Source organism: Panicum hallii, chromosome 3 (genome assembly GCF_002211085.1).
Source record: "Panicum hallii strain FIL2 chromosome 3, PHallii_v3.1, whole genome shotgun sequence".
Lineage (NCBI taxonomy): Eukaryota > Viridiplantae > Streptophyta > Magnoliopsida > Poales > Poaceae > Panicum > Panicum hallii.
In genome coordinates, this window is record NC_038044.1 from 58,358,832 (window position 1) to 58,385,472 (window position 26,641).

Below are 26,641 nucleotides of genomic sequence, written 5' to 3' on the forward strand. Positions count from 1 at the left end.
GTAACTGTAACTAACCCCTACCAGTTATTATAATTCAACTCCATTGAGCAGCGGAACAGAGAGAATATTAGGGACTATCTCCTTTGCTATTCTGATTCCTTGACCAGTGCTGGATAATGCTAAGGCATGGTGTAGTGTCTTAATCAAGGATTTACCACTTTGTAGCATAGCAGTTTTAATACCTTCTATGACTATGGAGTTTTGTAGAGTAATTGTTAGTCCATACCTTAGCCACAAAGATGTCTTTGCACCATCTCGAAACATCTTCACCAGATTTAGGCATAGAACCCATTGCATGACGTTTTACGTGGACATGAACCTAGAACAAAAATAGTGCAGCCGTAACTAAAATTGACAGTCAAAGTTGCTGAGCCGAAAATGATGGGTTCTCACTGATTTGGATCTATAAAGTCTATACTTTTATTACAAAACTTGACACAGATATTAATAGTTTGATAAAGTAATTAAATTTCAACATGATGCAGAGGTTAAGAATATGATGATTGTCCCTACGCAGCAATGTTGGTGCAGGTGCATCTTTCGGGGTTATCACTGTCATATCATAGATAGCTGGGACAAAATCACGCATAACATTTACTGCTAGAACAAATCCCTGAAATTTACACACAAAAAGAGTTGTCAGCACATGAATGTACGCTTTCAGAAGGCAAAGTAAAAACAAGAAGATATAAATCTTTTGGCTGAAAACGTATTATGCATCAGAGGAAGAAATAAAATTTTGGCTGAAAATGTATTATGCATCACAGCGTAGAAATACAAACACACCAGTCAGAATAACTGCAACTGTACAGGCCTGTCAATCGTAAAAGGAGAACTAAATTTATAGGAAATTAAAACTTCTGCAACAAAAAATACAAAAATTCTACCACATGACAGAAAGCAAATAGTGTATGTTTGCGGGAGGTATTTTAGATTGCACAAGCAACATCAGAACATTTCTTAGGAGGGTTGAACATTTCAGTTGCCTACCCTAACTTCTGAGGCAAAAGTTGTTTCTTTGTGCTGCTGCTGTTGTAAAGTGAAATATTTAAGTTAGGAAGCAGTAAAATGAATACCTTTGCACGTGGAATCAATACATTTGTAGGATATGGCAAGCCCTTTGAGGTTGCATATTCTTGAGCTGCTAGGAGTTTTGCAGGAGTATCCTTGTACCCTCAACAAAAAGGGCAAGCCAGAATGATCTTGGGGAGTCCTTCAACCTTTGGAGACCCCACTTCATTTTAAGAGTATAAATATCATTAAATTACAATGAACAGAGAGACATCTCAATATTTTGATAAGACGGTAAATACTTTAATTGTAGTTTGATCCTTTGCCCAGCTTCCTTCCAAAAAGATGTACTCTGAAAACCACATGGACCAGCCAATAACCTGCAATAGCTTATCATATCATAAAAATAGTATAAGACGAACTACTACATACAGTCCTATACAACATGCAACATAGTAAGATAGTAACTTGTGCAGAGATCTTAATAGTCTGATGGAAAGATTTTTAAAACCCCTTTGAGTATGTGCAGCTAAAATATAAGATGGCATACCATGGTTAAAATGTATGAGTTTACTTACTGGAAGAAAATTTGAAGATTTCTTCATGACAGCTAATGCGCTTCCAAGGCATCCTGATCGCTGGCCACCAAATCATGGGCACCTCTCATCAACAATGTCTTGACAGTAAAACTACTAGCCCTAAACAGAAGTATTAATAAGGAGTTAATAATTACCTGTGCTAAAATCCATCCAATAAGCCAATCAATGTCACCGCGATGATTTGATATGACAAGGGCGTGTTCCTTGCCTATACAATTCTTCAGATAAAGATATAATCAAAACCTCTCTTGCCATTAAATGGCCGAAGTGAGCAATGCAATCACATTGGTTCCCAGTATTGGAACTTAACTCCTTACCCATAAGCTGATAAGTTTCTGGATCTGCATGCGATTGTACCTGAATTTGAACAGAGTTGTTGAAACCAAGGAACATAAGCCAATAATTTAAAATGTAAATCAATTATTCAAAAAAGGCCAACCAAATTGATTTATGTTAACAAACATATCAACATTCAACAGTATTATATTTATTGCATATAAACATACAAGTACAATAAACATTCTTGATCTCATTTGCGTTGCCAATAAAGCAAGCAATTGATACACCAGTTCTGTTTCATGCCACTATTCTGTCAAACCTCAACAAGTCGTCCATGCCACTAAAACTTAAGTCAAAGTATGGTCCACTTGTATCTAAGGGTAAGGTCATTTTAAACCTACAACCCACATTGCTGTGCATTCTCTCCACTATTCACCCACAACTACAAGGATCTCTAGTTTGCACCTGCAACTACCAAAGCCAGAATAATAGGTTAACTGCTAACATTATCATATAGTGGGAAAAATGAGAGAACACCCTTGATAATGTTCTGTTTTTTTGCCCCCACTATATGATAATGCTAGCAGTTAATTCAGAAAAATAAAAAACTAGAAAAATATATGTTTGAGATGACCTTAATTATCACTTCAGCTGAGTAACTCGCCATAGGTTTTGTTGTAACATCGCTATCAATTAGCCTGACTTAAAAAAACCAGCACGAAGCCATGTAGAGAGAAAGAAATTTGCTCTCGATTATCGCAGTTGCTGCATCACATATAATCAAAATGCTTCGGCGATTCCTATGAATTTGACCTTCGACTGCTCACTACCCCTATGATTGTTGCGCATAGAGTACCTTAACACCAGCCCACCAATCCAGAAGCCAGACTGGCTGAAGCCACAGCAGCTCGGCAAAGAACCCGTTGATCCGCCGGTGCAAGCTCCTCGAAAATGGCCGAGTCGACAGGAACACGATGGCCTGCATCCCCAAAGAGTGTTCTAGACATGCATTGCAGGAGAACAATGGATCAGCATAGAAGCAAAAAGGTCGGTCGTCGTTCACCTGGACGGCGTTGATGGCGAGGCCAGAGAGGAGGAAGAGGAGGCCGATCGGGAGCACGGTGAGTAACGCCGGGATCTCCATGGCCGCGCCTTCCTCTAGCTTCCAATGGCAGCTCTCGCTGGGACTTTAAAATAGCAAAGCAAAGCAATGCCTACGGGCACGAGCGGGAGATCAGGGTTGTTTAAATAAACTGGAGGATGCTGCTGCCGGTGGCGCGCTGAGATACGTGGAGATAGTTGACCGTTGGATTTTATTCCCGCGCCATCTGAGCCGTTGGTTGGAAGCTTCCTCCCCTGCATCCAGGGTACAATGTCATCCGATCTCTCCCATCAATTTCTTGGTTTTAGTTTGAAAGGCCATGTGTGACTGAAAGATTCCTTCCTGTCAGCGATAAATCTTTGCAAGAGATTCACTCCTGTCCACTTGTCTTCCCACAGCCTTCTCGTTGTTGTTTCTTTCATATATACGTGTTTGACCTGTGTTTTACTGACGTAATAGTTTACAGTTTATGTCATCGGCAGATTCATGAGATCTCCATATTCATGTACCAGCTTACTATCTACAAGAGAAGTTCAATAAATTCATGACCAGTTTCTGCCCAGCTTACTATCTACAAGAGAAGTTCAGTAAATTCATGACCAGTCTGTGCTCTACCAAAAATAAATCTACAATTGTTTCATACAAGTTCAAGAGGAGGTCAACCTTTCCTAAAGAGCACAAGCACCGAGAAAATTTGTCCTACCACGCTTGTGCCTACATAAATGGCCACATACAAATTGGGAGTCCCTCAACCTTTCTTAACTTGATTCCTCGCTGCTCTGGCAGAGCTCGAGCGCTCTGACTGAGAGAACATGATGAAGACATGCATGATGCCGGTCACCAGCCCCAATCCAGCAACAAAGAGGATAATGCCTTTCCATGTCGACAGGAGCTGAGTCCACTGTAAGAATCTGTAGGCACCAAATAGGAGGAGGCATGACCAAGACAGAACCACCTGCACCAACAACAGGAATACTAGTGAGCAGCTGCAAGAGGAAAGTGTGAAGTGCAATGTATCCCAGATATTCTCATAGCAAAATAGTTAAGAACCAAACGTGCCCAACTATTGATCTTTTATCAACCATGCTTCATGTATTAAGGGAATTGAGCTCGTTATGGTTGGAATAACAAAAGTTTGTTACATGAATGAGGTGCTAGTTACACTAATTTAGCAAAGATTTGTCACCATTATCATTTATCACGATGACCATCTTGCCACTTTTTCTGTCAGAGAAGACTACTAGTCTGAATTTCCAGGTACTAGTGGAGCTACCATCCTACAAGAGTATCTGTCCATTCACTATTTTGATTTCTTAACAACTGATGGACAATGCCTAACATGATGCCTTAAACTCTTAGGTATTTACCAGCAAAGATTTTATTGGACGACCGATCGGTCTAATTTCCTCATCAAAAGTCCCAATTGCTATATGCTTGTCCAATAGTGCATCCTGTCATTGAAAAAAGTAATTAACAAATCAGTCAAGTTGCGGAGCCTTACAAATGTGATACCTTGTATGCTCATAGCTGCACAAAATAGTCAAATACCTTTGCCACAAATATGTCCGTGCACCATTTTGAAACATCTTCATTGGATTTAGGCATATCACTCATTGCATGACGTTTTATGCGGACATGAACCTACAATAAAAAATTGTGGATCTGTAACTATAATTAACTTAAGAAAGGTAGCCAATTGAAGTTTCCAAGATAAAAATTGATGGCATCTCCAATTCGGGTCCACAGGAGTTGAAAGTTGAAATACTTACTACCGATGACTGACCCTTGAGAATACGCAGCATTGTTGGTGCAGGTGAATCTTTAGGGATTATCACTGTTGTATCATAGATAGCTGGGACAAAATCACGCATAATACTTACTGCTGATACAAATCCCTGATATTTGCACACAAAAAAGAGCAGTCAGCACATCAAAACTTTCAGAAAGAAAAGTAAAAAAAAAACAAGCGAGAGATCAAAATTTGCAGAAAGTGTATAAGGCATCGTAGTAAAAACTACAAAAAATTATGTCGACTAACTGTCACAAGAAGTGTCTGCCTTCTGAGTTCTGACCTCAATAAACAATTAGCAGAAAAGATAGGCACAGGTAATCAACTAAAGCTAGAACGGAAACTCAAATATATAAGAGTTTTACATAAAGTTGCATCAAATGGGAATAGGTAAACTGTCAATGTTTGGGAGAGGTCTTTAACATTTCACATGCAACAGTGGAGACGTTTGTGGTAAATACAAAATTTCAGTCAGGAAGCAGCAAAAATGAAACCTTTGTCCGTGGAATCAACACATTTCTAGGGGCTGGCAAACCCTGTGAGGCTGCATATTCTTGAGCTGCTAGAAGTTTTGCTGGCATAAACCGTGTACCCTCAACAAAAAGGGCAAGCCAGAATGATCTAGGGAAGTCCTGCAACCTTTTGAGACCCCACTGCATTTAAGAGCATAAAGATCATTAAATTACTGTGAACAGCAAGGTGTCAAGTTCCTTAGGTAAGGTTGAAAATACCTTAAGTGTGTTTTCATCCTTCGCCCAACTTCTCTCCAAAAAGAGGTATTCAGCAAACCACATGGACCAGCCAATAACCTGCAATAGTTTATCAGAGTATGAGTAGAGATATAAAACATGCTGTGCACGGTAAGATAATATGTGATCTGCTATTCTAATATGGATATCATAGAACATGATAGTATGATGCATTGAGTACGTCTATGCCTTCATCTTCAACATTAGTTCTTTGATAGAGCAAGACTAATCCCTATTTCAGCACTATTCATTTATGTTATTACCGTTCTGTTTTCACTTCAAATATATGTGGTAATACAGCCTGAGCAGTTGAGCCTAGACTAATTTTTAATTAAAAGTAAAGATTATGCATAGTTTAGTGTTGCTATCGTTCAAGCATGACTAAACCTGTATCGTTAGGACCCTAGCAATATGGATGATCATCTACTTCTTGTTCACTACTACTTTGTTCCTTGATACTCTTGATACTTTGACACCAGGGATGATCATATATATTCATGGGAAATAATTCTTTGACCCAAGCATAACAATGAGGTCGCAAAACTGATGGTTAAAGGGAAATACTACGTATAGTGAAGCACTGTGCATGATAATTTTAGTACAAGTCTATATGTATAAAATTTGATTTGTTTCCCATGCATACATTAACTTGACATAGCTTTTCAGAAATACATTGGAATATGCAGCAATAGGAGTAATAAAGAACGAAAAAATGAGACAGTATACCATTGTAGAAATGTACGAACTAACTTACAGGAAGGAACTTTGAAAGATTTCTTCATGATAGCTAGTGTGCTTCCAAGACATCCTGAACGCTGGCCACCAAATCATGCAAAATCTCATCTCATCACAATGTATGAGCAGTAAAACTGACAGTTCTAAGCAAAATAGTTAATGAGAAAAATAATAATCACCTGTGCTAAAATCCATCCAATAAGCCAATCAATGTCGCTCCGGTGATTTGATATTATAAGGGCATGCTCTTTGCCTATAGAATTCTTCAGATAAGACTATAATCAAAATTTATCTTTTTTAAAAAAAAATGTTATTAGTGAACTATGCTATAATATCGAAGCCCATGTGAAAATATGGAACTCAACTCCTTACCCGTTAGCTGATAAGTTTCTTGATCTGCATCAATTGTACCTGCAGAATTTGAATTGAACGATTGAAACGAGTGAACAAATAAAGAATGTGAAACAATTATTTCAGAAAGATCCAAACAAAATGCTATTGAGCACTAAAAAGTGTCTCAGGCCCGGACATAGGGGCTTTTCCTGACTCCTCTGGGAATTGAACTTTAGAGACACTTTGCATTGCCAATCATACAACCATTTGAAGTGGTGATTTTTTTTTTATTGTTTGGGGGTGGGGAGGGATCTTACCTACAAACTCGGTCTAAAGGACCATACTAAGGAAAATGGCATACCTCAAATGATTTCAGCAGCAATCTCATGGGATACCTAACTGACCACCCTTTGTGCAAACGCCTACACATTGCCTCGATAAAGTTTGTGACGGAAATATGTCCCCCCCCCCTCCTCCCCCCTATAATATGATCTTGTAAAAACAGGTTAAAAAGAACAATTTAACGAAGAAGATGCAGACCAATATCATGTGGCACAGAAATTTCACTTAATCCAACCAGGTAAGAAGATAGTAGTCGCTTTAATTGTACATTTGGGCACTTTCAAAAAGAATGTTGACTTTAATAAAAAATAGTGTTAGCCATTCCTGTGTTGATGGTGATCAGCCCACCCAAACCCCCAATAGTCAACACTCCCCTTTTATCCAAATGAAACTGAAAATTATTCAGTATGCCATTGCCATACAATATTCTCGAGTGGACCATTCAGAGGCATACTACCACTCTTCATGCAGGTAATTAGCCAATATATTCATCTTAATGTTACTATCAATAAGCCAGAATGAGGGGGCATGTAGCACAAATGAATAAACAAAACAATATTGTTGCAGATTTTTTTTCCTTTGCACAATCGAGATGCATCTGGGCTCTATGAAGTGCAAAGAAACTGACTTTGGATTGCTCAACTTTATGTTTCTTATTACCTTAACGCCAGCCCACCAGTCCACAAGCCAGATTAGCTGAAGCCATAGCAGCTCAGCCAAGAATCTGTTGATCCGCCGATACAAGCTCTTCGACAAGGGCCTTATAGACACGAACAAGACAGCCTGCAATGTGTTGTAAGCATAGGGAGAGATCAAGGAACAAGCCAACAAGGTAGTGGTGAATTGGCAATTCTAGTATGCAATTAATGGATCATAAAAGTAAGTTTGACCACTAAGTTGACCATTAGAGCATCTCCAACAGTTCCCAATAAACATACTTCCCAATAAACATCTCTTAATAAGATAAGATAGTATTGGATGTTCCAATACGATTCTCATGGATTATTGGGAGAGATGGTTTTACATTTCCCCGATAATTTTATCCTAATACAACTAGTATACCAAGAGAGTCTAAATTCTCCCTCTATTCAATGGGAGTTAGGATAAAATATTAGAATAACCCAATAATTATTAAGAAGAGAGAGATTCTAGGAAAATATCGGAGTATATCATCTTTCCAATATTGTCGGTTTATCAATATTGTCGGTTTATTAGAAAAAGTGCTCTTACAGGTCCAAAATCAGCCAGAAGACGGACATATTTCCGAATTAAACAGCTGAATTGAAAGCGCATTGCAGTAGATCAGACCAGAGGGGAAACAAGGCGCAAGAAAAAAACAAATGCAATTCGATAAAATTAACCGGAATATCGCACAGAAAACCAGCGGAAAGATTTGCAAATAGAGAAGAGCCAAATGTCGTGGTAATCCATTGATAAAAATCAAATCTTTGCGACCGAACTGGTTCAGACCACCACACTACACGAACCCCCGAAAATTATCAGTAAGAAGAATCACTGAAGAAGAGGCGGCTTGACCTGGGGCGCGTGAGATCACCTGGACAGAGTTGACGATGAGGCCGGATAGGAGGAAGAGGAGACCGAGCGGGAGTACGACGAGCACGAGGGGAATCGCCATGGCCGCCGCCGCCGCACCGGCCGCGTCTCCCTCTTCTTGGCCCTCTCGCCAGATTACCAAAAAAGCGCGGGGGTTAAACAGGAAAGTTGCTTCTGTGATAATACTGATATGCGGATGGAGTGTGGCTGACAGTGAGGCAAGGAAGGCGACGCGAGTTTTTGTCTTTATGGAGGGTGTTATACAAAAATATGCCTGTTTGCCCGTATTAAATAGGGTGCAGGGTATGTTACTTGCAAGAAAGGTCCCGATTGGTTGCTCAATGGTTTATTATAAGCTCCATAGGAATTAAATCAACGAGAAATCCTGGAATATTGGATGCTAATTAGAAGTATTAAATATAGATTAATGACAAAATAAATTCTATAACCTATAGATTTTTTTGCGAGACGAATCTATTAAGGGCCTGTTTGGATCCACCCCCAAATGGCAAAAGGGCAAATGGCAAATTTTTGCTCCTGTCACATCAGATGTTTGGACGCTAATTAGAAGTATTAAATATAGTTTAATTAAAAAACTAATTACATAGATGAGGACTAAATGACGAAACGAATCTATTAAGCCTAATTAATCCATAATTAGCAAAATTACGGTAGCATCTGCCCTTTTGCACTTTGGGGTATTTGGATCCAAAAGTGCAAAAAAAAGAGTGCAAAAGAGCAAAAATTTTGCACTTTCTCTTTCTTTTTCCGTTGGATCCAAACAGGCCCTAAGCTTAATTAGTCCATAATTATCTTATATGATACTATCGTCTCGTGAATAAGCTTTAGAACGCAGTTAGTTTTATAATTAATTTATATTTAATCTTTCTAGTCATCTGGAATCCAAACAGCCCTAAAGTTCACACGTTTACTGCCTAGCGCATGGGGGCAGCTGATTAAATGAGCGAGGCACGGACAAAAAGGGAAGGGGCGCGTTGATTAAACGAGCACGGCGCGGATGACGATCGAAGCGGCGCCGGGGACCTCACGCATGGGAGCGCCGGACGATTTCCTTTGCGCAAACGGATGGAAGGGCTAGAACGACTTCCTTTTCGTTTACGGAGGGAGGACACTGATATGCGGATGGAGTCTGGCTGCCTGAGGCAGCGAGGCAACGAAGGCGACGCGAGTTTTCATCTTTCTGTAGGGTGTTATACGAAAATATGCATTATACTTATGTGCCAACGTATCAGGGCGGCAAAGATCAACAAACATGAATTGAAGTTTGATGCATGAATATTTCACATATTTGAGTGGTCAGTTGGAAATATATACAAAATTTGCATGAGCATTACTGAGCCAAGCAAATAAGGTGACAATGGGCTTCACTCGAGCTGTTAAACAGAGCCACAAAGTTGCATTGCTTCCAAGCTCCTAGGTTCATTTAAGTTGATAAAAAATGGTAAATATCCCACTTCATTTCATAGACGTGAAAACTTGAACGAATTTGACAATTTTCACAACGCAATATGCATTCGAGTTTCCTACTCCGATTTTTATTCGAACCTGAAAGAGAATGCAACCACACTTGATGAATCTTTTTCCTGGCACAACTCCATGTGCTTACTCCTTTTTCTTTGCCATTGAACACTAAAATTTCCTCAAGAACTAAAATACCATTATTGATCGTGCAATGCAGACATGTTCAATGTCTAATGCCGGCCATTGTTAATTTGTTGCTCGAACAGTAACTCCTAGCTACTTGAATAGCACACGCACTCGTGTTGTCTCTCCATCGATCAGCTCAACTGTTTTCGAGTCCCACAACTCACAAGCAGACATAGACAAGCTGCCAGCACGGTACTACATCAAGAAATTCGTTGAGTAAAAACTGAAAAGAAAATGTGACAAATCGAGGCTTGCTTGACTGTGATTCACATGCATGCTTATTAAGACCTAAGAGGGCAACAATATTGTGCTAGTCAATTGGTGCTAGGACATATCAATGCCTTGTGTTTACCTTAGATTGAAGTGAAAGTTTTCGGTCTCTTAACTCATTACCTCCATATGATTTCTCTCTTGTAGACGAAGTGAATCTGGGAGAAAATTCTTTTGCAGGTAGATGGTTCAGCTCATTATTTTTCTTATTAGAGCCTCATATAATTTTTATATTAATATGTCACAGTTAATGTTTTATATTCTATATTCTAGATGGTCACAACTTGCTTCCATTAGACTCTGGATTTTGCAATAAAAACAAGAAAATTGAATTTCATTGGAAGAAAAAAACAAAGGAGTTTTTCCAATATTATTGCAACCACTTGGATTGATAATGAAAGAAAATATACCTACGAAAGCCCGGGTCAGCCATTTAGGAATAAACAAACTAATGAGCTCTGAAGTGTATGAAATGGAAACCCATGAGTGAATTAATGCATAATGTTTCACTAACGCTCATTAGATGCCTTTGCTCGCAAACGACAGATCCCACTAGCGAAAAGTATTTACTAATTTGCATTGGTTTAAAATAAAAGTAATATATATATATTGTTTAATAAATCATTTTTAGTTCAATGAACAAAAGATGCGCGTACATGGTTACCATCAAAGTTTTTGGTTTTGAAAGAAACTGGTGGTGACGACTTATTAGTACATATATAGGTCAATGAGCCAATGAGGTTCACAACTCATGCAAATAAAGGGAATCTTTCTTCTTCTACAGATGCAACGAATCATGGGTTCTGTAAAGGTCACGACATGTCACCGATTGGATGCGAGAATAGATGGGGCTCATTAGCTTTTAAGTTTAATTCACCAGCCCGTCGGTTCATCAAGAGAGAAAGCAAAAAGGAGGTTAGACTTTGAAGGCTCTCATTTTGAGCGTATCTTTTTTGCTAAAAGCGAAAAGGCACACAAAAAATGAAGCAAAGAGGTTGGAGAATTTAGAAGTTATCTACCAAATCGGGCATGGGTTCGTTAGATAGCCTTTCACATTTTTTTAGAAAAAAGTTTGTTTATTTTAGTAAGGGTATAGCTAGCTAGTGATCGAGATCACCGCTTGTAAATTTTTTAAATAAAAAACACGAATTTGTGTGAGAATGATAGCAGATGTGTCCTCTACTTATCCTGGATCCTGGACGCCCTAGCAAGTACTATACAGCAGCAATAATGCCCTCACATGGATGCACTCATATATTCCAAGCCTTTGGCTACTACATCTGTACTTCACCTGGTGGTTGTGTTCCTTGTGTTAATAATGATGTGAGGACTGAGGAGTACAATAATGCTCATAAATCTCTATTATGAGATCTTGCTTTGTTTCTAACAACCAAAGTGGTGATGGACAAATCCTAGGGGGCAAGATTTTCATACTATACTTCATTCAACTGTCTAGCACCTCCTTGAAGGAAGGAAGCAAGGGTCCTCTTCCATGAAACGACGACGTCAGCTCCTGCGTCCCTTTTAATCTTGAAAAGGGGCTTTGTGGTACAAGGCAATGCAATCTATTTCTACTTGGATGAAGTTGTACTTGAGAGTTGGGACACACATGGTGAGTAAGGTACATTGCTATCATTGTGGATGCAGCGTTTTACCAGCTGGTGAAAAGCATCTTGATCTCTATTGTGAATTCTTTCCTAATATTCTCCCCGCATGCCCGTTAGGAAAATGCATTCATACGTGTGTACATGCAGGGCATCCTGAATTTTAACAAGGGTTGGCTGATTTTAGTTTTGAAAGTTGTAATAATCTCAACTGAGTCACACCTGACAATTGTGTATTGAGAAATGGTATATTCTCATTTACCTGTAAGTTCATCCAATTCTTGTGAGCCATTTTCCTGAAAGCATGCCTCCATGTTTTTCTTTCAATTATGAAGCATCCACAATTAATAAATGTTAGAGATGCTAAGTCAATTTTCGTAACTTCGACCTGAATAGAGCTATTACAACCATCACACACATATAAACCGCATGGTTTTACAACAGTTGTCAGAGCTTTTGAGCAGGTGGCCGATGGGATGCCTGTGTGTAGTATTATTTGTTAAAGTATATAAGTGAATTGTCTACCTTTTCTTATCAACTTAATTTTTTGGACTGAAATGGTTGGCGTATGCAACCTAATATCATTTTTGTGTCTAATGCTGCCCAAAGGTGATTAAGTCTAGGAGAAGGCTTTACCAATGCAAGAGAAAAAAAATGAATCACCGCCGAGCACGTGCCAACCAGAAACAACTAACCGATGAGATGGTGGTTAGTGTAGTCATTCGATTCAAACTCTAGGAGACAGTACATGATGACCTAAACTACATTTTGATAACTTACTATCACAATGTCTTGAGTCATGAGGGGTTAGACATAGTGCAATAATAATTTTGTTTTCGTTGTTACTTACTTTTTGTCTTTAGTTACAATTGCCAAATTATTAGGATGATAAGTTGCCTTGATGCTAATTGAACTCCTGATTGCTACGGACAAAGGATCATCTGTGGTAATTGAACTCCTTGATGCTCCCAGTCGGTAATTTACAACTGCTGCCGACAGTGATGAGCCGTCAGTTATTTGGGTTCTGTGATAGTGATCCCATTTCATGTCTTGATGAGCTAGATGACGGTTGAGGGAGAGAGACACCACACCACAGCATAAGTTTGTGCTGTAGTGTTAGTGTGTGTGTGTGTGTGGGCATGAGATAGAGAGAGGCTTCTATTGATTTGTCATGGCAAAGGGACACATACACCCACTTTCCTGCTGTCTCCCCCTTCATGCATCTCCATTCTTCTGTGCTCTAATTGCACCTCTGCTAGCTAACGACCTCTGCCGCCTCTGATTGCATTGCAACCAACACACACTTGACCAGTACCGACAGTGACTGTTCCTCCAACACCATGCATGGAAGCACATGGACGATCCATGGGTGCATCAACAAGGTCATGAACAATCATGTTTCTCCCAGGCACAGTACTACGCCTTTCCCGTCCGACCGGCCCCCAGGATCTACATTCACACAAGCTCATCAATGTGACTTCATGTGCAAGGGAAGCAGTTGGTACATGAAAGGAAAGGAAAGAGGAAGCAAAGGAACAAACACAAACTAAAAGCGAGATAGCTTTACCACCAAGGAAAAATATGGATAAAGGTGAAGCATGCATTATTAATATATGCATTTTATATGTTGACATTGGAAAAAAAACATATATCTGTGGAGTGAAAGATGATGACTACCACAAAAAAAATGTAGAGCTCAAGATTTGATTTAATTATTATTTGCATGGCATGAACAATGCCTGTATACAGGAGGATGAATCCAAGATATTTAGTAGGACCAAAAGTGAGGTGAAGTAGGTGTGAGAAGAGAAAATCTTTTACATTGGCCGAGAGAATAATAATGTCAAGGATGGAAAAAAATACTAATCTTAACGTATACGTATGTATATATATATGTATAGTTGTGTATATATGCATATATGTACTACTCCTTTGCATTGTTGGCAGCCAGCTGGAGATGGGCCCTCCCAATCATTCAACTTGGAAATCAAGGAAAGGCAAGGATGACACATCTTTCATCAGCTCCTCCAGGTCCCACTCCCCATGCATGACATTCCTGCTCATGTACTGCTGGTGGGCCCCCTCCCAGTAGACAGCAGCCACATTGCTGCTGCTGCTGTTCACTAGGCTCATGGTGTTGATGTTGTCCTTGGTGGTGGTGTTGTCTGTGATGTTGCTCTCATTGTTACTCACTGTTGTGGTAGTAGTAGCAGTAGTCTCAGTAGTGTTGTTGCTGCTGTTGTTTTTAGGGTTGTTGTTACCACCACTTGAGGCCATTAGGGTTGTCTGGGCATGGTCTTGGTCTTGTGCTGACATGGCCTCTAGCAGAGGGGGCACACCAAAGAGGCCTTCTCCTCTCATGAAGCACCCTCCTCCTCCATCCATTGTTGAAATCATCCCATGGTGATGAGGAGCGCTGACATAGTAACCGCCGTGAAATGAGGCAACTTGGTGCTTGAACGGCGCCGCTTGGCCGTGAAAGAACCCTGCCGGCGACGCGTTGGCCGCCATGCCGCCTCGGAGCTGGTCGGGGAGCGGGAGGAGGCCGCCGTAGCTCCTCGCCACCGCCGCTGCCATGGCCGACGGTGGCCGGCCCTGCATCGGCGAGGTCGACGAGGAAGTGGAGGAGGATGAGTCCACCATCCACAAGCCGCCTGTCGTCACCATAGCGTGGTGGTGCCCGCCGTCCTGATGATGATCCAGGCCGGCGAGGTCCGGGCAGCTCGCGGCGCCGCTGATGTCGATGCCGGCGACGACCTTGCTGGTAGGCTCCGGCGACGGGCAGTCGGTGGCCGCCGGCGACGAGGCCGAGGAGCAGTTCTTGAGCCGCTTCTTGATGGTGGAGTTCCAGAAGTTCTTGATCTCGTTGTCGGTGCGCCCCGGCAGCCGGGCAGCGATCTGAGACCACCTGGAATGTCGTAACGCAGGGTTGATTTCGCAGTAAGCAAACGGTCGAGATGTTTCTGTCAGAGAAAAAGTCGAGCGTCCGTTTGCACATATTTGTACGTGTCAACTTCACGCTGCTAGCTATCTATTTCGATATGCATGGCTAGCTTAAAAGAAAATATCTAGAGAGATTATTAAAGAAAATAAATGATGTCTCAATCTCCTTTAATTAGGATGGGGATTAGTGTGGATCCGACAGAAATTGCATGTTCAGTAAAAAAAACAGGTAAGTATCCCTGTCAGTGTCCTTTTGAGAAACTTTTACCTTCTACGTTATATATCAACTTCGGAAATTTTTTAATTTCATGCAAAAGTTACATCAGAGAAAAATACGAGTGTGGAGACATGCAAATACAACAACAACAACAACAACAACAACATGCAAATATGGAATATTATATCATCGCAAAAAATGGAATATTGTAAATTAACTGTAGTACTGCATGACACCATGACTAGGTTTTATGTAGACACTTATGTTATTATTGTTGCAAAATATTGTATCTACCTACGTAAAACATTTATGAGCTAGCTAGATTACAATTCTGTTGATAATATGAAGTAAAACATGTTGATACTATTTGTGTTTAACACAGTTTTGTACCTTAAAAGGATAAATCCATGATGAGTCAGGCTCATTGTTAGGCTGAGACTGAGGGGGCTAAGCCCGTATATTGGCAAGACATTATGGAGACACACGAAATTATAAAGATATTCGGTGACAAGCATTGAAAATTCTCTACAAAAATAAATTTGTGCAGGCAAGCTTGGAAAGGAGGGATATACAAAAAACGAAACTGCAACCATGTAATAAACATCCCCTAGAATTTTGTGTTTCTCTTGCAATAATATGGAATGCAATGCACCTCCATAAGTAAGCATAAATATCAGAGTGAAAATAAAACAAAAAAAACACTCTAAACTAAATTCCACAGGACAAGAAAAATCATAATGCATTACTTATGCAGCACATATTTATGATCCTCTTTTCACAAGAAGATCTTTAATTCAAACTACCCAAATAAGTGTTCTTAACAATTTTTTTTAAAAAATAAATAGATGAAGAAAAAGAGTGCTCGCCCAACGGCACAATCAACACTACCCACATTAGCTGACTCTCTCCAGAGACTAAGCCGTGACGTGCACACCAACAAACGAGCTGTAATCACCACAGCGCACGCACGCACACGCAGACACCACCATGTCATGCAAGCGAGCTAGGAGGTCACCTGTTGCCGAGGATGGCGTGAAGGCTGACGATGAGCTCTTCCTCCTGCGGCGAGAAGGCGCCGCGCTTGAGGTCCGGCCGGAGGTAGTTGATCCACCGGAGGCGGCAGCTCTTGCCGCAGCGCTGCAGGCCGGCGTTCCGGGCCACGTCGCTCCACGACCCCTGCCCGCTCCGCAGCATGTACGCCACCAGCTTCTCGTCCTCCTCCGGCGACCACAGCCCCTTGCGCAGCTTCGCCGCCGCCCCCGCATTGCAGCTGTTCGCCGCCGCTGGACCCTCCGGCTTCCTCATTGCTGTTCTGATCTGATCTTGCCTTGATGATGATCTCGCACGTGCGGACGCCGGTGCGCGTAGCTGCGGCGATCTAGTAGTAGTGCAAGCTAGGGAATGTGCATGAGGTCGATCGATGATCTCCAAGCAAGCAGTGTGTAGGTGTGGAAGATAAGGGGGAAATGGACCTGAGTGTGTGTTGTATATATATGGTGATGTGTGTGAGTGTTGTAGCATGGAGAGTAGTGAGATGAGGAATGGAAGGAAGACGAGGAAGAGGAGGGGAGGAGGGAGGGAGGGAGGGAGGAAGGAGATGACATGATGGTGATGGTGATGGGGGTGCGTGTGCTTTGCTTAGAAACTGGACAATGGGGGAGCTGCAGGGGAGATAGACAAACAGCGAAATTGCTAGGCTCACACGCCGCCCTGGCATCAGCTTGGCCAAGGTGTTGTATATTGCTTGCTTTCGGGCACTTCGATCAATGCGGATTCGGTTTCTGCACACGCCTAAGGCTGATTAGAAAGTTAATTTCCATCAAAAATTTGAGAAAACAAACTCCACCCTTGGCGCATTTTAATTCCCATGCCGTGTCTGGTCATGGAGTACTATAAATCACAATTTTATTTACGAACTAGAGTGATACTTGCATTTAAAGGTTATATCATGCAGGGTATACATACATTCATGCGTGATTGAAATGTTCGTCTAATGAACAGGTGAATTTGCAAACAACAAGAGAATGGGCCACTTTGTGAGTTTGTACAACTATAATGAACCCATGAAGTGTTATGTGTATAAACATGAGTATTATCCTGCATTACACATTTTAGTATGCATGTGTGGTATGTCAAATAATATACACCTATATATCGTGACCGTGTATATGGTACGGGTGAACCAAGCATTATTTCCTCGAGCTCATGAGATAGAGAGAGAGAGAGAGAGAGAGAGAGAGAGAGAGAGAGAGAACACTGAGGGAGAGGGAGGGAGCTCTAGTCTTCTTGTCTTTGACTCCAGCTCTCGTTGTCTTTTTTCCCTCGTCACCTCCCTTGAGCCAGAAGGCTATCATGGCCACCTGAGGGCAGCGAGATCAGTTGAGGGGACAGAGGTATGTACATCTATGCCCCTGTCCCGGCCCTGTGTGGGGTTGTTTTGCCATGAAGCATACTACCATGGCTGTCTAAGCCACATAATTGCTTCGACCTCACATAATCTCTCTCTCTCTCTCTCTCTCTCTCTCTCTCTCTCTCTAAATGGCATCATCACATATCTGAATAGTCGCTATAATATGTGCATGCAATAACAGACCGATCGATGTCGATGGAGCCTGCTGCCTGGCCGGCTGTTGTAGTAAGCTGCAAAACATGCATACGTGGAAGCCTTTGCATGGAGTGTACGTCTGGCTACCTGGCCCCGCTCTGCTTCCTCTTCCTCTCCAAGGGACCTGATCTCTCTCTCTCTCTCTCTCATCACAGAGAGGAAAAGAAACCTAAAAATAGAAACCGAGACGGCAAGAAAAAAAAAGAAGAAGAAAAGTTGATCCATGGATATAGTACAGTACGAGAGAGCTAGTAGCTTGCAACTTTACAAGTTGGTCGATCGTGTAGTATATACATCATACGTGGTTGTGATCTTCTCAAGATCTTGTCCACTTGTTACGTATGAGTGGGGGAATACAGTACTACGTGCAGCAAATAAAGCGGGTCCTACCAGTCAGTGTGGTTAACTGTCACCTGTCAAGCATAGCTAGCTAGCCTTCTAGGCTACGCCGTGTCCTAGTGATCCCTACCATGAGTCTTAGCTGACAATTCCTGGCTACGTAGCCAGCTTCATTTCGAGGTGACACTGCCGCCTTTTGCCGTGTTTGGGAAGAGGTTTATTTGGTAATTTCGTTATGGGTGCTACACGTGTGCATGGTAACTACTTAGATTACTGAAAAGATGTTCTTTTTTATTTTCGAGAAAATACTGAAAAGAGGCTCTAGCTATCATCAAAGGGACAACAAAGCGCACGTGTGGTTCCTTCGATCCAATAGATCAGAATTAGTATTCCGCTGAGTGCACATGCATGGATATAGGAATAGGAGACGAACTATAGCCTTTACAGGCTTTGCTTTCGGTGAGATCCATCTTTCCTATACTTAGTTTTTTAAAAGAAGATCTCAACGCTTAGTAAAATTCCCTCCAATTAAAATTAAAAATAAATGTCTTCTTGGGTTTGGGTTGTATATGCAACTCGCAAGTTTAAGCCTTAATTAACCATCAATGTCTTCTCTTCTTATATTTATTGAACATTTGAAAATGGAATTTGATAAATATTTTAAAATTTTACAATTATTTTTATAATCATAAATGAAAGATCAAGATGACCAAGTGTGCAGTGAATTGGGCTCTAAAAGAATACACACTTGCCAGCCTATGCATTTAGCTAAGGTGGGTTCGATTGGAGGCTAAACATTGCCATGTTTTACCACAAGTTTCTTAGGCAAGTCTGACCATGTGAGGGCTAGTGTTTGGCCCTTTGCCACACCTCATTCATGGCAGACTTCATTTTATTCGAGACCCATGTGTCATGCACTGATGGAGTTGGGCCATCTATCTAAGGCCTTGAAAACATGCCCTAGCTAAGTCCACCCATGTGCCAATGCAAGATTGGTTGGGTAACTCTCTGCGAGCGTAACTCAGCTGATAAGGTTTCTTATGGTGGAACCTGTCCACCTTGGTTCAAGTCCTACACTCGGTACAAGTGCTGCATTTTTCTGGATTTATTCTAAGATTTAACCGGCGCTATTCTTTCAGTGGTAGGCGACATGCCCGTCGACAGCGAGACGCCTGTGGTGCTTTCATCAATCTCGAGTATCTACTAGCTCAGTCTCTTGGAGTGCTCATAGGGTAGGGTTGCGTTTGTGTATTCATAGGGATGAGCGTGAGTGTGTGTGTTTGTGAACGTCTATGTTTGTACTGTGTTTCGTAAAAAAATTGTGTAACTATTTAACGCATAAAAGTTGCCCTAAAAATGCATAAAAGTTTTGCAACCTATAATTATAACCCTAAATCCCAAATTTTAGAAAAAAAATTGTTTGAATTATCTGGAGCATAGTTTGAAAACCAATTTAAACGAAAAGCCAATCTATTAGTTAGATAATTTGATAAAGTATTTTATGCATTTATTAAACTAAGAATAAAAGTTCAAGAGAGATTTGGAGTTCATTTGGGTTTATTGGGAAATTAGAACTATGGAATTTAATTTTGAATCATGAGATTCAACTTCAAATCAAAAGCTAAATATGTTTGAACCAATAAAACGTACAGCTAAATAGAGCCCCAACTTGGGCCGTAGCCCAGTTCAGGGCCCAGCACCCGAGCATGTGCCATCAAAGAAAACCTGAGGCCCACCAACCTGTTTACATATTGGATTGTCAAGATCGGCCTTCTCATTCGATCTTGGTCTTTGCGCTGGAGGCAGCTGCCTTCTTCGATCTGGAGAGAGAGAGAGAGAGAGTAAAAAATCATGAGCATGTCGTAGCAAACGTGCCCGGATTGTGTGTAGCATTTTGCTGAAAAGAACCCTTTTCGCCGTTTTCCCATTCTAATATCTCAAAGTGAAGCTTCGAATGCTTTTGCGAAGAACACGGTGTCGAGGAAGTAACTTTTGCCCTCCAATTTCTCACCTGCATCAGTTTCATTTGCCATGGCGTTCATCAGACCCTTTACACCAACCCCAGCGCCGATTTCATCGCGCATCACGCAAAACTCTATGCAGATCTCGTGCCTTTTTCCCCCCTTCTATTCTTCCAGTGTCACTTGGTACCTGGCTCTTCCAGCACCGAGAGATCCAGATCCACGCCATGCCATGCCGCTTGCTTGTCCTGGCGCGGCTTTTCCGTGGCGGCGAGCGGTGGTGGTCAAATCTACGGGGGGTATCCATCAGCTGCAGACGTTTCCTCCGACGGCGACCCGGGCGCGGGGTGAGCGGCGCCGGGCCAGGCAAGGAACGGGAGGCCAGGGCGCGGCCAATCCGCTCCCCGCCGGCGAGATCCGGCCGCAGCCACAAAAGGGGCGCCGCGGCGTGATCCGGCCCTGCCCCACGGCGGCCGCGGCTCCCGGCCACAATGCCAACGCCGTGTGGGGGCGCTGGCTTCTTCTTGGGCTCCTGGGTGGACACGGTCCACAGACTGTAGAGTGGCTGGCTGCTTTCTCTGTTCTTGTTTTTTTTTTCCTTCTCTTTTGTCTTTTCCTGTCTAATTGGACGCCTGAGGTTTGTTGTTCTCGTTGGCACTCATTGGGCTAGGTTCGATTTGATTCGCTTTGTTGAAACCACCTGACGCGCATTGCAAAATGCAAGGTGCTAATTCTACTTTGGTGTTCACCACTGACGGTTAGTTTTCATGAATCCCTAGGTGCTGCTATTTTTTTCTGAAAAAAAAGGTTCATATCTGCGGACTTCATTTCCATCTTAACAATATTTCCCCCCCTGGTATAAGCAAGCGCAGAGCATTTTATATTTTATGATGTGTCCACCTCAGATTTTACAAGTGGTGCCAAGTAAGAGAATAGCAAATAAATATATACAAACAGGATAGCGATAGTTCTACCCACAAGTCGTCCAACAACGTGTAAGTCGAAAAAAAGACAAAAACCTATTGTTCTTTCTATGTGGAGGTAACAATAGAAAAAAATGACTGCGAATATGATGTCCCCTTTCGATTTTTATGTTGTTTTCATGTCTACTTGCATGGTAACATCACATAAAAAGGTTAAAAAACCAATCAACTTGGTCCAATTCCAGACTTGAAAAAAAGTACCGTAGGAAGTACATTTGGCGGTCCGTGTTAGATTCTAAGCCTTTTGTCGTACCTTTGATGTATTGTAACTAGGGTTTGCTTCCTTGTGTTGTCGTACTTGACTTTGAATATTAAAAGCTAATCAAGTGGGACTTTGCTCCTTATTGTAATACTAACAATATTTACTCCTCTTCTCTTCGTCGGTCGTCACCGGTTGCATGAGGAAACCTTCCGGAAACCTAATAACTTACACAATCTCTCCTTTTTCTACTACACCATAACACATTCATCATCCTCGCAAAAGAAATAAATAAACTAACACATTCATCAAATATGTCACCTTGGCAACTGAGCAGGCACTTGATTAATTACCAAGACGTGTTGTGCAACAACACCTAACGCATGTGCTTAGGCCAATTCCAATAAATTTTGTTATTTTTGTGAGTGTCAAATCAACAAAATAGTTACCAAGTCACGGTTGAACTCATTCTCCAATGTATTATTTAATTTTTGTTTTTTCATATGCACCTATGAACATTTAATTCAATAACTCGTTAAGAGTTAGAAACCATGTCTAGGTGTTGGTGTTCATCTCGATGAAATTGTTTATTTCAATCGCTTCTTTACTTTTTCGCCACGTCATAAGAAAAGATCCTATATTATATACAAGTAAATACTACTCCATCCATCCAAAAATATTAGTCGTTTTAGCTTTTCTAGGTGTATTGTTTTGTTATGCAACTAGATATACGTTATGTCTAGATGCATAGAAAATCTATGCATCTGGAAAAATCAAAACGACTAATAATTATAATTTAAGACGGGAAGTATGCAACTATAGTTAGAAGTAGCCTTAGAGCCAAGTGCTTAAGAAAGAAAAGATTACCACCCCACTATGCACTCATCAGAATACTCTTCCTTCTAATAAAGCACAAATATGCTTAAAAAGGTTTAATCACCAAAGCATAGCTTAAGAACCAAAACCAAATATAAACACTTCTTTCTTAGGATCCGTTTGAAGAGCCCCGATTTTATAGAGAATATTTGCATAGTGTAATGATGAACACTATGTCTCGAACGAACTACAAGTAGATGACATCAATTTTTTTCTTAACCAACTTTGAAAACAGTTAAGAGGAACCGTAACGGTTTGAACGATGCGCATTGAGCCACAACGGCCATCGCCTTCAAGGTTCCGAGATATTCTGTTGATATTCGAAAAGATAAGTGGTGTGTGTATAGGTAGAATGTGTATTTGTGTGGGTATGAGCGTGTGAGTTTGTCCTCAAATACAAGACATGTAGAAGTCCAGGCTGAAAAAAATGATCTTCCATGCTAGTTCGTGCCGCTGGCCCAATGTTCTCCGGCGGTGCACCAACGCCGGGTCCACGCAGACCACTCGGATCCGATACGCCCGATGCTCCGGGCGCGCAACGGCATCCCCGCCGTCCATCCACTTAAACCCCACCCCTCACCAACCACCTCCACTTCCACCACCACTTCCCTCGCCGCCGCCGCCGCCGCCGCCGCCGCCATGGCGTCCCCCACCGCGGCCTCGCCGCTCACCTGCCACCACCTGGGCGCCAGCGCCAGCCCCAGCCTCCGCTCCCGCCTCCCCGCCGTCTCCTTCTCCCTCCGCCACCGCTCCTCCAAGCCCATCTCCCTCTCGCACTCCCACTCCCTCCCCTCCAAGCCCCTCTTCGCCCCACCCCCCGCCGCCGCCGCCTCCCCCTCCCGCGGCGTCCTCCCGCCCGTCTCCGCCTCCGCCTCCGCCGCGCCGGCCCCCGCCCCGCCGCCGAAGCCCGCGCTGCAGGGCGCGGCCATCACGCCGCTCCTCGCCAGCATCGCGACGGGCGTCCTCATCTGGCTCATCCCGGCCCCCGCTGGCGTGCCCCGCAACGCGTGGCAGCTCCTCGCCATCTTCCTCTCCACCATCGTCGGCATCATCACCCAGCCGCTGCCGCTCGGCGCCGTCGCGCTGCTCGGCCTCGGCGCCGCCGTGCTCACCCGCACGCTCACCTTCGCCGCGGCATTCTCGGCCTTCGGCGACCCGATCCCCTGGCTCATCGCGCTCGCCTTCTTCTTCGCGCGCGGCTTCATCAAGACCGGGCTCGGCTCCCGCGTCGCCTACGCCTTCGTCGCCCAGTTCGGCTCCTCCTCCCTCGGCCTCGGCTACGCGCTCGTCTTCGCCGAGGCGCTCCTCGCCCCCGCCATCCCCTCCGTCTCCGCGCGCGCCGGCGGCATCTTCCTCCCGCTCGTCAAGTCGCTCTGCGAGGCATGCGGGTCGCGCTCCGGCGACGGCACCGAGCGCCGCCTCGGGGCCTGGCTCATGCTCACCTGCTTCCAGACCTCCGTCGTCTCCTCGGCCATGTTCCTCACCGCCATGGCGGCCAACCCGCTGTCGGCAAACCTGACAGCGGCCACCATCGGGGAGGGGATCGGGTGGACTCTCTGGGCCAAGGCCGCCATTGTGCCCGGGCTGCTCTCGCTCGTGCTCGTGCCGCTCATTCTGTACGTGATCTACCCGCCGGAGGTGAAGTCCAGCCCTGATGCGCCGCGCCTAGCCAAGGAGCGCCTTGCCAAGATGGGGCCCATGAGCAAGGCGGAGACGATCATGGCTGGCACGCTGCTGCTCACGGTATAATGCAATCTTTGCACCCCCTTTTCATTTGCATCTCTACTCAACAGCCTTGTGTTTTAATCAAGCACTGAACTTCTCTAGTGCTATTGGTGTTTTTATTGTTTCTGAGTCATGATAGTTATAATCATCTGCTGTCTTTCATAGGTTCTAGTGTTTTTTACGCTTCTGGATCCCTGACAGCTATAAGTATCTGCTGTCTTTCATAGTTTCTAGTGTTCTTTATTATGAATAGATGCAACATTTGATGTGTGTAGAGTGTTAAGACTGAGATCTTGAGTAGGGCTGTTTGGGAGCACTCCATGCGTGTAACGTTTGCTCCCTGTATTCAATTTTCTGTTCAGTGACTTATACTAAGTATGAGTTTCTGAAATTTAGCTCTGACCTGTGATTCTCTTGGATCTTGAAATATTCAGAATTCGCTTTAGTCGGTGTCACTAAATACATTTCCAGGCGAGAGGGTTATTTTATGTTATTCCTCTGTGAAGTTTTGTTACATTTCTAGAATGCTCTGTAAGGTGGTATGCCATTCAGTCACAGTACTATCATTGAGATTGAAAACATCATACCACAAAACATAGAGTTGAACCTTAGTCAGGGCGTGGCCAAAACCTTGTTCCGCAAAAACATAGAGTTGATCCTTAGTCAGGATGTAGCTTGTGCATTCTTCACTTAATATCATGCTCTGCATTTCTTCACTTAACAATTCTTAGCTGAACCTGATTTTGTTTACTAGCTTATACCAACTTGCATGTAACTAAAAGGCTTTGTTGTTGTTGTTGAACCTGGTTTTGGATACATTTCTGCCATTGCCATGTCTTCATCTAACTCGAATCTACTAGATTACATTATTACTGAACATCGAGCTCTGCATGCCACCAGGTTGGCCTTTGGATCTTTGGGGGAATGCTGAATGTGGATGCAGTGTCTGCAGCCATTCTTGGCCTATCTGTCCTCCTAATCACAGGGGTTGTCACATGGAAAGAGTGTTTGGCTGAGTCTGTGGCATGGGATACCCTTACGTGGTTTGCCGCACTTATTGCGATGGCTGGCTACCTCAACAAATATGGGCTGATCTCTTGGTTCAGTGAGACTGTTGTGAAGGTACAATGACTCTTCCTCTCAAAACTTTCTCCTCACACCAGAATTCAGAAGTTTGAATGGCCTACAAATCACTACAGCGCTTACCAACTGTAATAGACATTGAGCATGGTGGATATTCTCCATTGCAATATGGCATGGTTCTGAACTTTGATGCCACCAAACATTGTATTTGCTGGCGTTATTTGCCATATTTGTTGGTTCCACCCTGTTGAACATTGTATTCAGGTCTGATACATAATTGCATTAACAATGTGCATATTTTGACCCTGATCTAGAAACTAGGAGCTAGTTGTTGTGCTGTTTATCTGGCACGCTTGAAAAGGAGCACTATTTACAGTAAAGGATAGGCTAGGTAGTAAAGCTATAAAGAACTTCTGTTTGTTAGATCAGAAGTAGAAATAGTTCTCTTGGCTCTTGCTAACCTTAATTTGAGTATTAGTGGTAGGTTCATATCCATCAGTATGAAAATAATAAAAATAATTGAGGCATGCAACTCAGTGCCCATCTTTTTTTTCCCTGAGAATTTCAATGTCATTTTTGAGCCTGATATTCCAATGAGTTCATTCTTTGGTAAACCCAGCCTGATATCAACATTGTCGAATGGAATGTATTTTTTTCCCATTTTCTTTCTGAATTCTCCTATATTGACCATAGCTTTGTGTTTCTCACAGTTTGTTGGAGGCCTTGGTTTGTCCTGGCAACTTTCGTTCGGCGTCTTGGTGCTGCTGTACTTCTACTCCCACTATTTCTTCGCCAGTGGTGCTGCACACATCGGAGCAATGTTCGCCGCGTTCCTGTCAGTGGCGAGTGCCCTGGGCACCCCCTCACTCTTTGCCGCCATGGTTCTCTCATTCCTCTCAAACCTCATGGGCGGCCTCACCCACTACGGGATCGGTTCTGCTCCTGTCTTCTATGGCGCCGGGTACGTCCCGTTGGCTCAATGGTGGGGCTACGGTTTCGTTATCTCCGTTGTGAACATCATCATCTGGCTGGGCGCGGGAGGCTTCTGGTGGAAGATGATCGGGCTGTGGTGAGCAGTGCCGTAAAACTGCGAGCTTCACTTGTTTTCCGTTTGTTTTGGTAGAATGGGAGAAGGAAAACTATCCCGAATTTGCGGTGGCACAGGCTCCCAGTCCACAAGTTTTGTCGTCGACACGATTGCAACCCATTCTTTTAGTTGGTATCGATGGTACATTTGTTTGGAACCTTCCTTCCGGCTAATCGCGACGCCAGGGTGCAGTTCTACTGGCAAACTTAATTATATGGAGTTATGCACTTATGCTCAATGGATCTGGGAGAGATCATTTCTAGATATGCGCCCATTGATGATGGCTTTCTTTGCGCCGGTTCCTTTTCATGTTTGGATTCCGTTGCCATGCGCTTTGTTTATGTTCTGTGTTACATTGGTGCATCTGTTAGCTTTGGACTGCACGCTGGATCTTGGTTGCATACTGAGTACAACTGGTCCTTATGATATAAGGTTTAACCAGTGTTCAAACAGGCCAAACAGTTGTTTAGACGAACAGTGGTTTTGAATGGAAGTACACTCGGAACTGAGCACTAGTTGCGTTGCCAAGGTACACTGTTGGTGGTCACGGAATCACCGTCATAGGGCGTGCTTGCTTGCACCACTTTT

General features: G+C 42.9%; 2 protein-coding genes and 2 pseudogenes across 2 annotated transcripts; 1 reads left to right on the plus strand and 3 right to left on the minus strand.

Annotated features, from left to right (window-relative positions):
- Positions 1-31: 31 nt before the first annotated feature.
- LOC112884954 lies at positions 32-3,085 on the minus strand (annotated as a pseudogene).
- Positions 2,992-8,575, minus strand: LOC112885542 (annotated as a pseudogene).
- A 5,162-nt stretch (positions 8,576-13,737) lies between these two features.
- Positions 13,738-16,697, minus strand: LOC112886665 (myb-related protein 330-like). The gene is made up of 2 exons (XM_025952629.1): positions 16,211-16,697; positions 13,738-14,943 (listed from the first exon to the last, which is right to left on the minus strand). Exons 1-2 carry the CDS (start codon positions 16,498-16,500, stop codon positions 14,007-14,009), a joined length of 1,227 nt encoding a protein of 408 aa, XP_025808414.1. The 5' UTR covers positions 16,501-16,697; the 3' UTR covers positions 13,738-14,006.
- Positions 16,698-22,665: 5,968 nt separating this feature from the next.
- Positions 22,666-26,319, plus strand: LOC112886770 (dicarboxylate transporter 1, chloroplastic). The gene is made up of 3 exons (XM_025952757.1): positions 22,666-23,901; positions 24,784-25,005; positions 25,677-26,319. The coding sequence occupies exons 1-3, from the start codon at positions 22,681-22,683 to the stop codon at positions 26,037-26,039; spliced, it is 1,806 nt and encodes a 601-aa protein (XP_025808542.1). The 5' UTR covers positions 22,666-22,680; the 3' UTR covers positions 26,040-26,319.
- Positions 26,320-26,641: the final 322 nt, after the last annotated feature.

What these genes read in the sequence shown, in the direction of transcription:
- LOC112886770 (XM_025952757.1), top strand. Translation starts at nt 22,681, where the DNA reads ATGCTCCGGGCGCGCAACGGCATCCCCGCCGTCCATCCACTTAAACCC. An exon ending in CTGGCACGCTGCTGCTCACG is followed by an intron (nt 23,902 to 24,783) that starts GTATAATGCAAT and finishes GCATGCCACCAG; the next exon opens with GTTGGCCTTTGGATCTTTGG. An exon ending in TCAGTGAGACTGTTGTGAAG is followed by an intron (nt 25,006 to 25,676) that starts GTACAATGACTC and finishes TGTTTCTCACAG; the next exon opens with TTTGTTGGAGGCCTTGGTTT.
- LOC112886665 (XM_025952629.1), bottom strand. Translation starts at nt 16,500, where the DNA reads ATGAGGAAGCCGGAGGGTCCAGCGGCGGCGAACAGCTGCAATGCGGGG. An exon ending in CACGCCATCCTCGGCAACAG is followed by an intron (nt 14,944 to 16,210) that starts GTGACCTCCTAG and finishes ACGACATTCCAG; the next exon opens with GTGGTCTCAGATCGCTGCCC.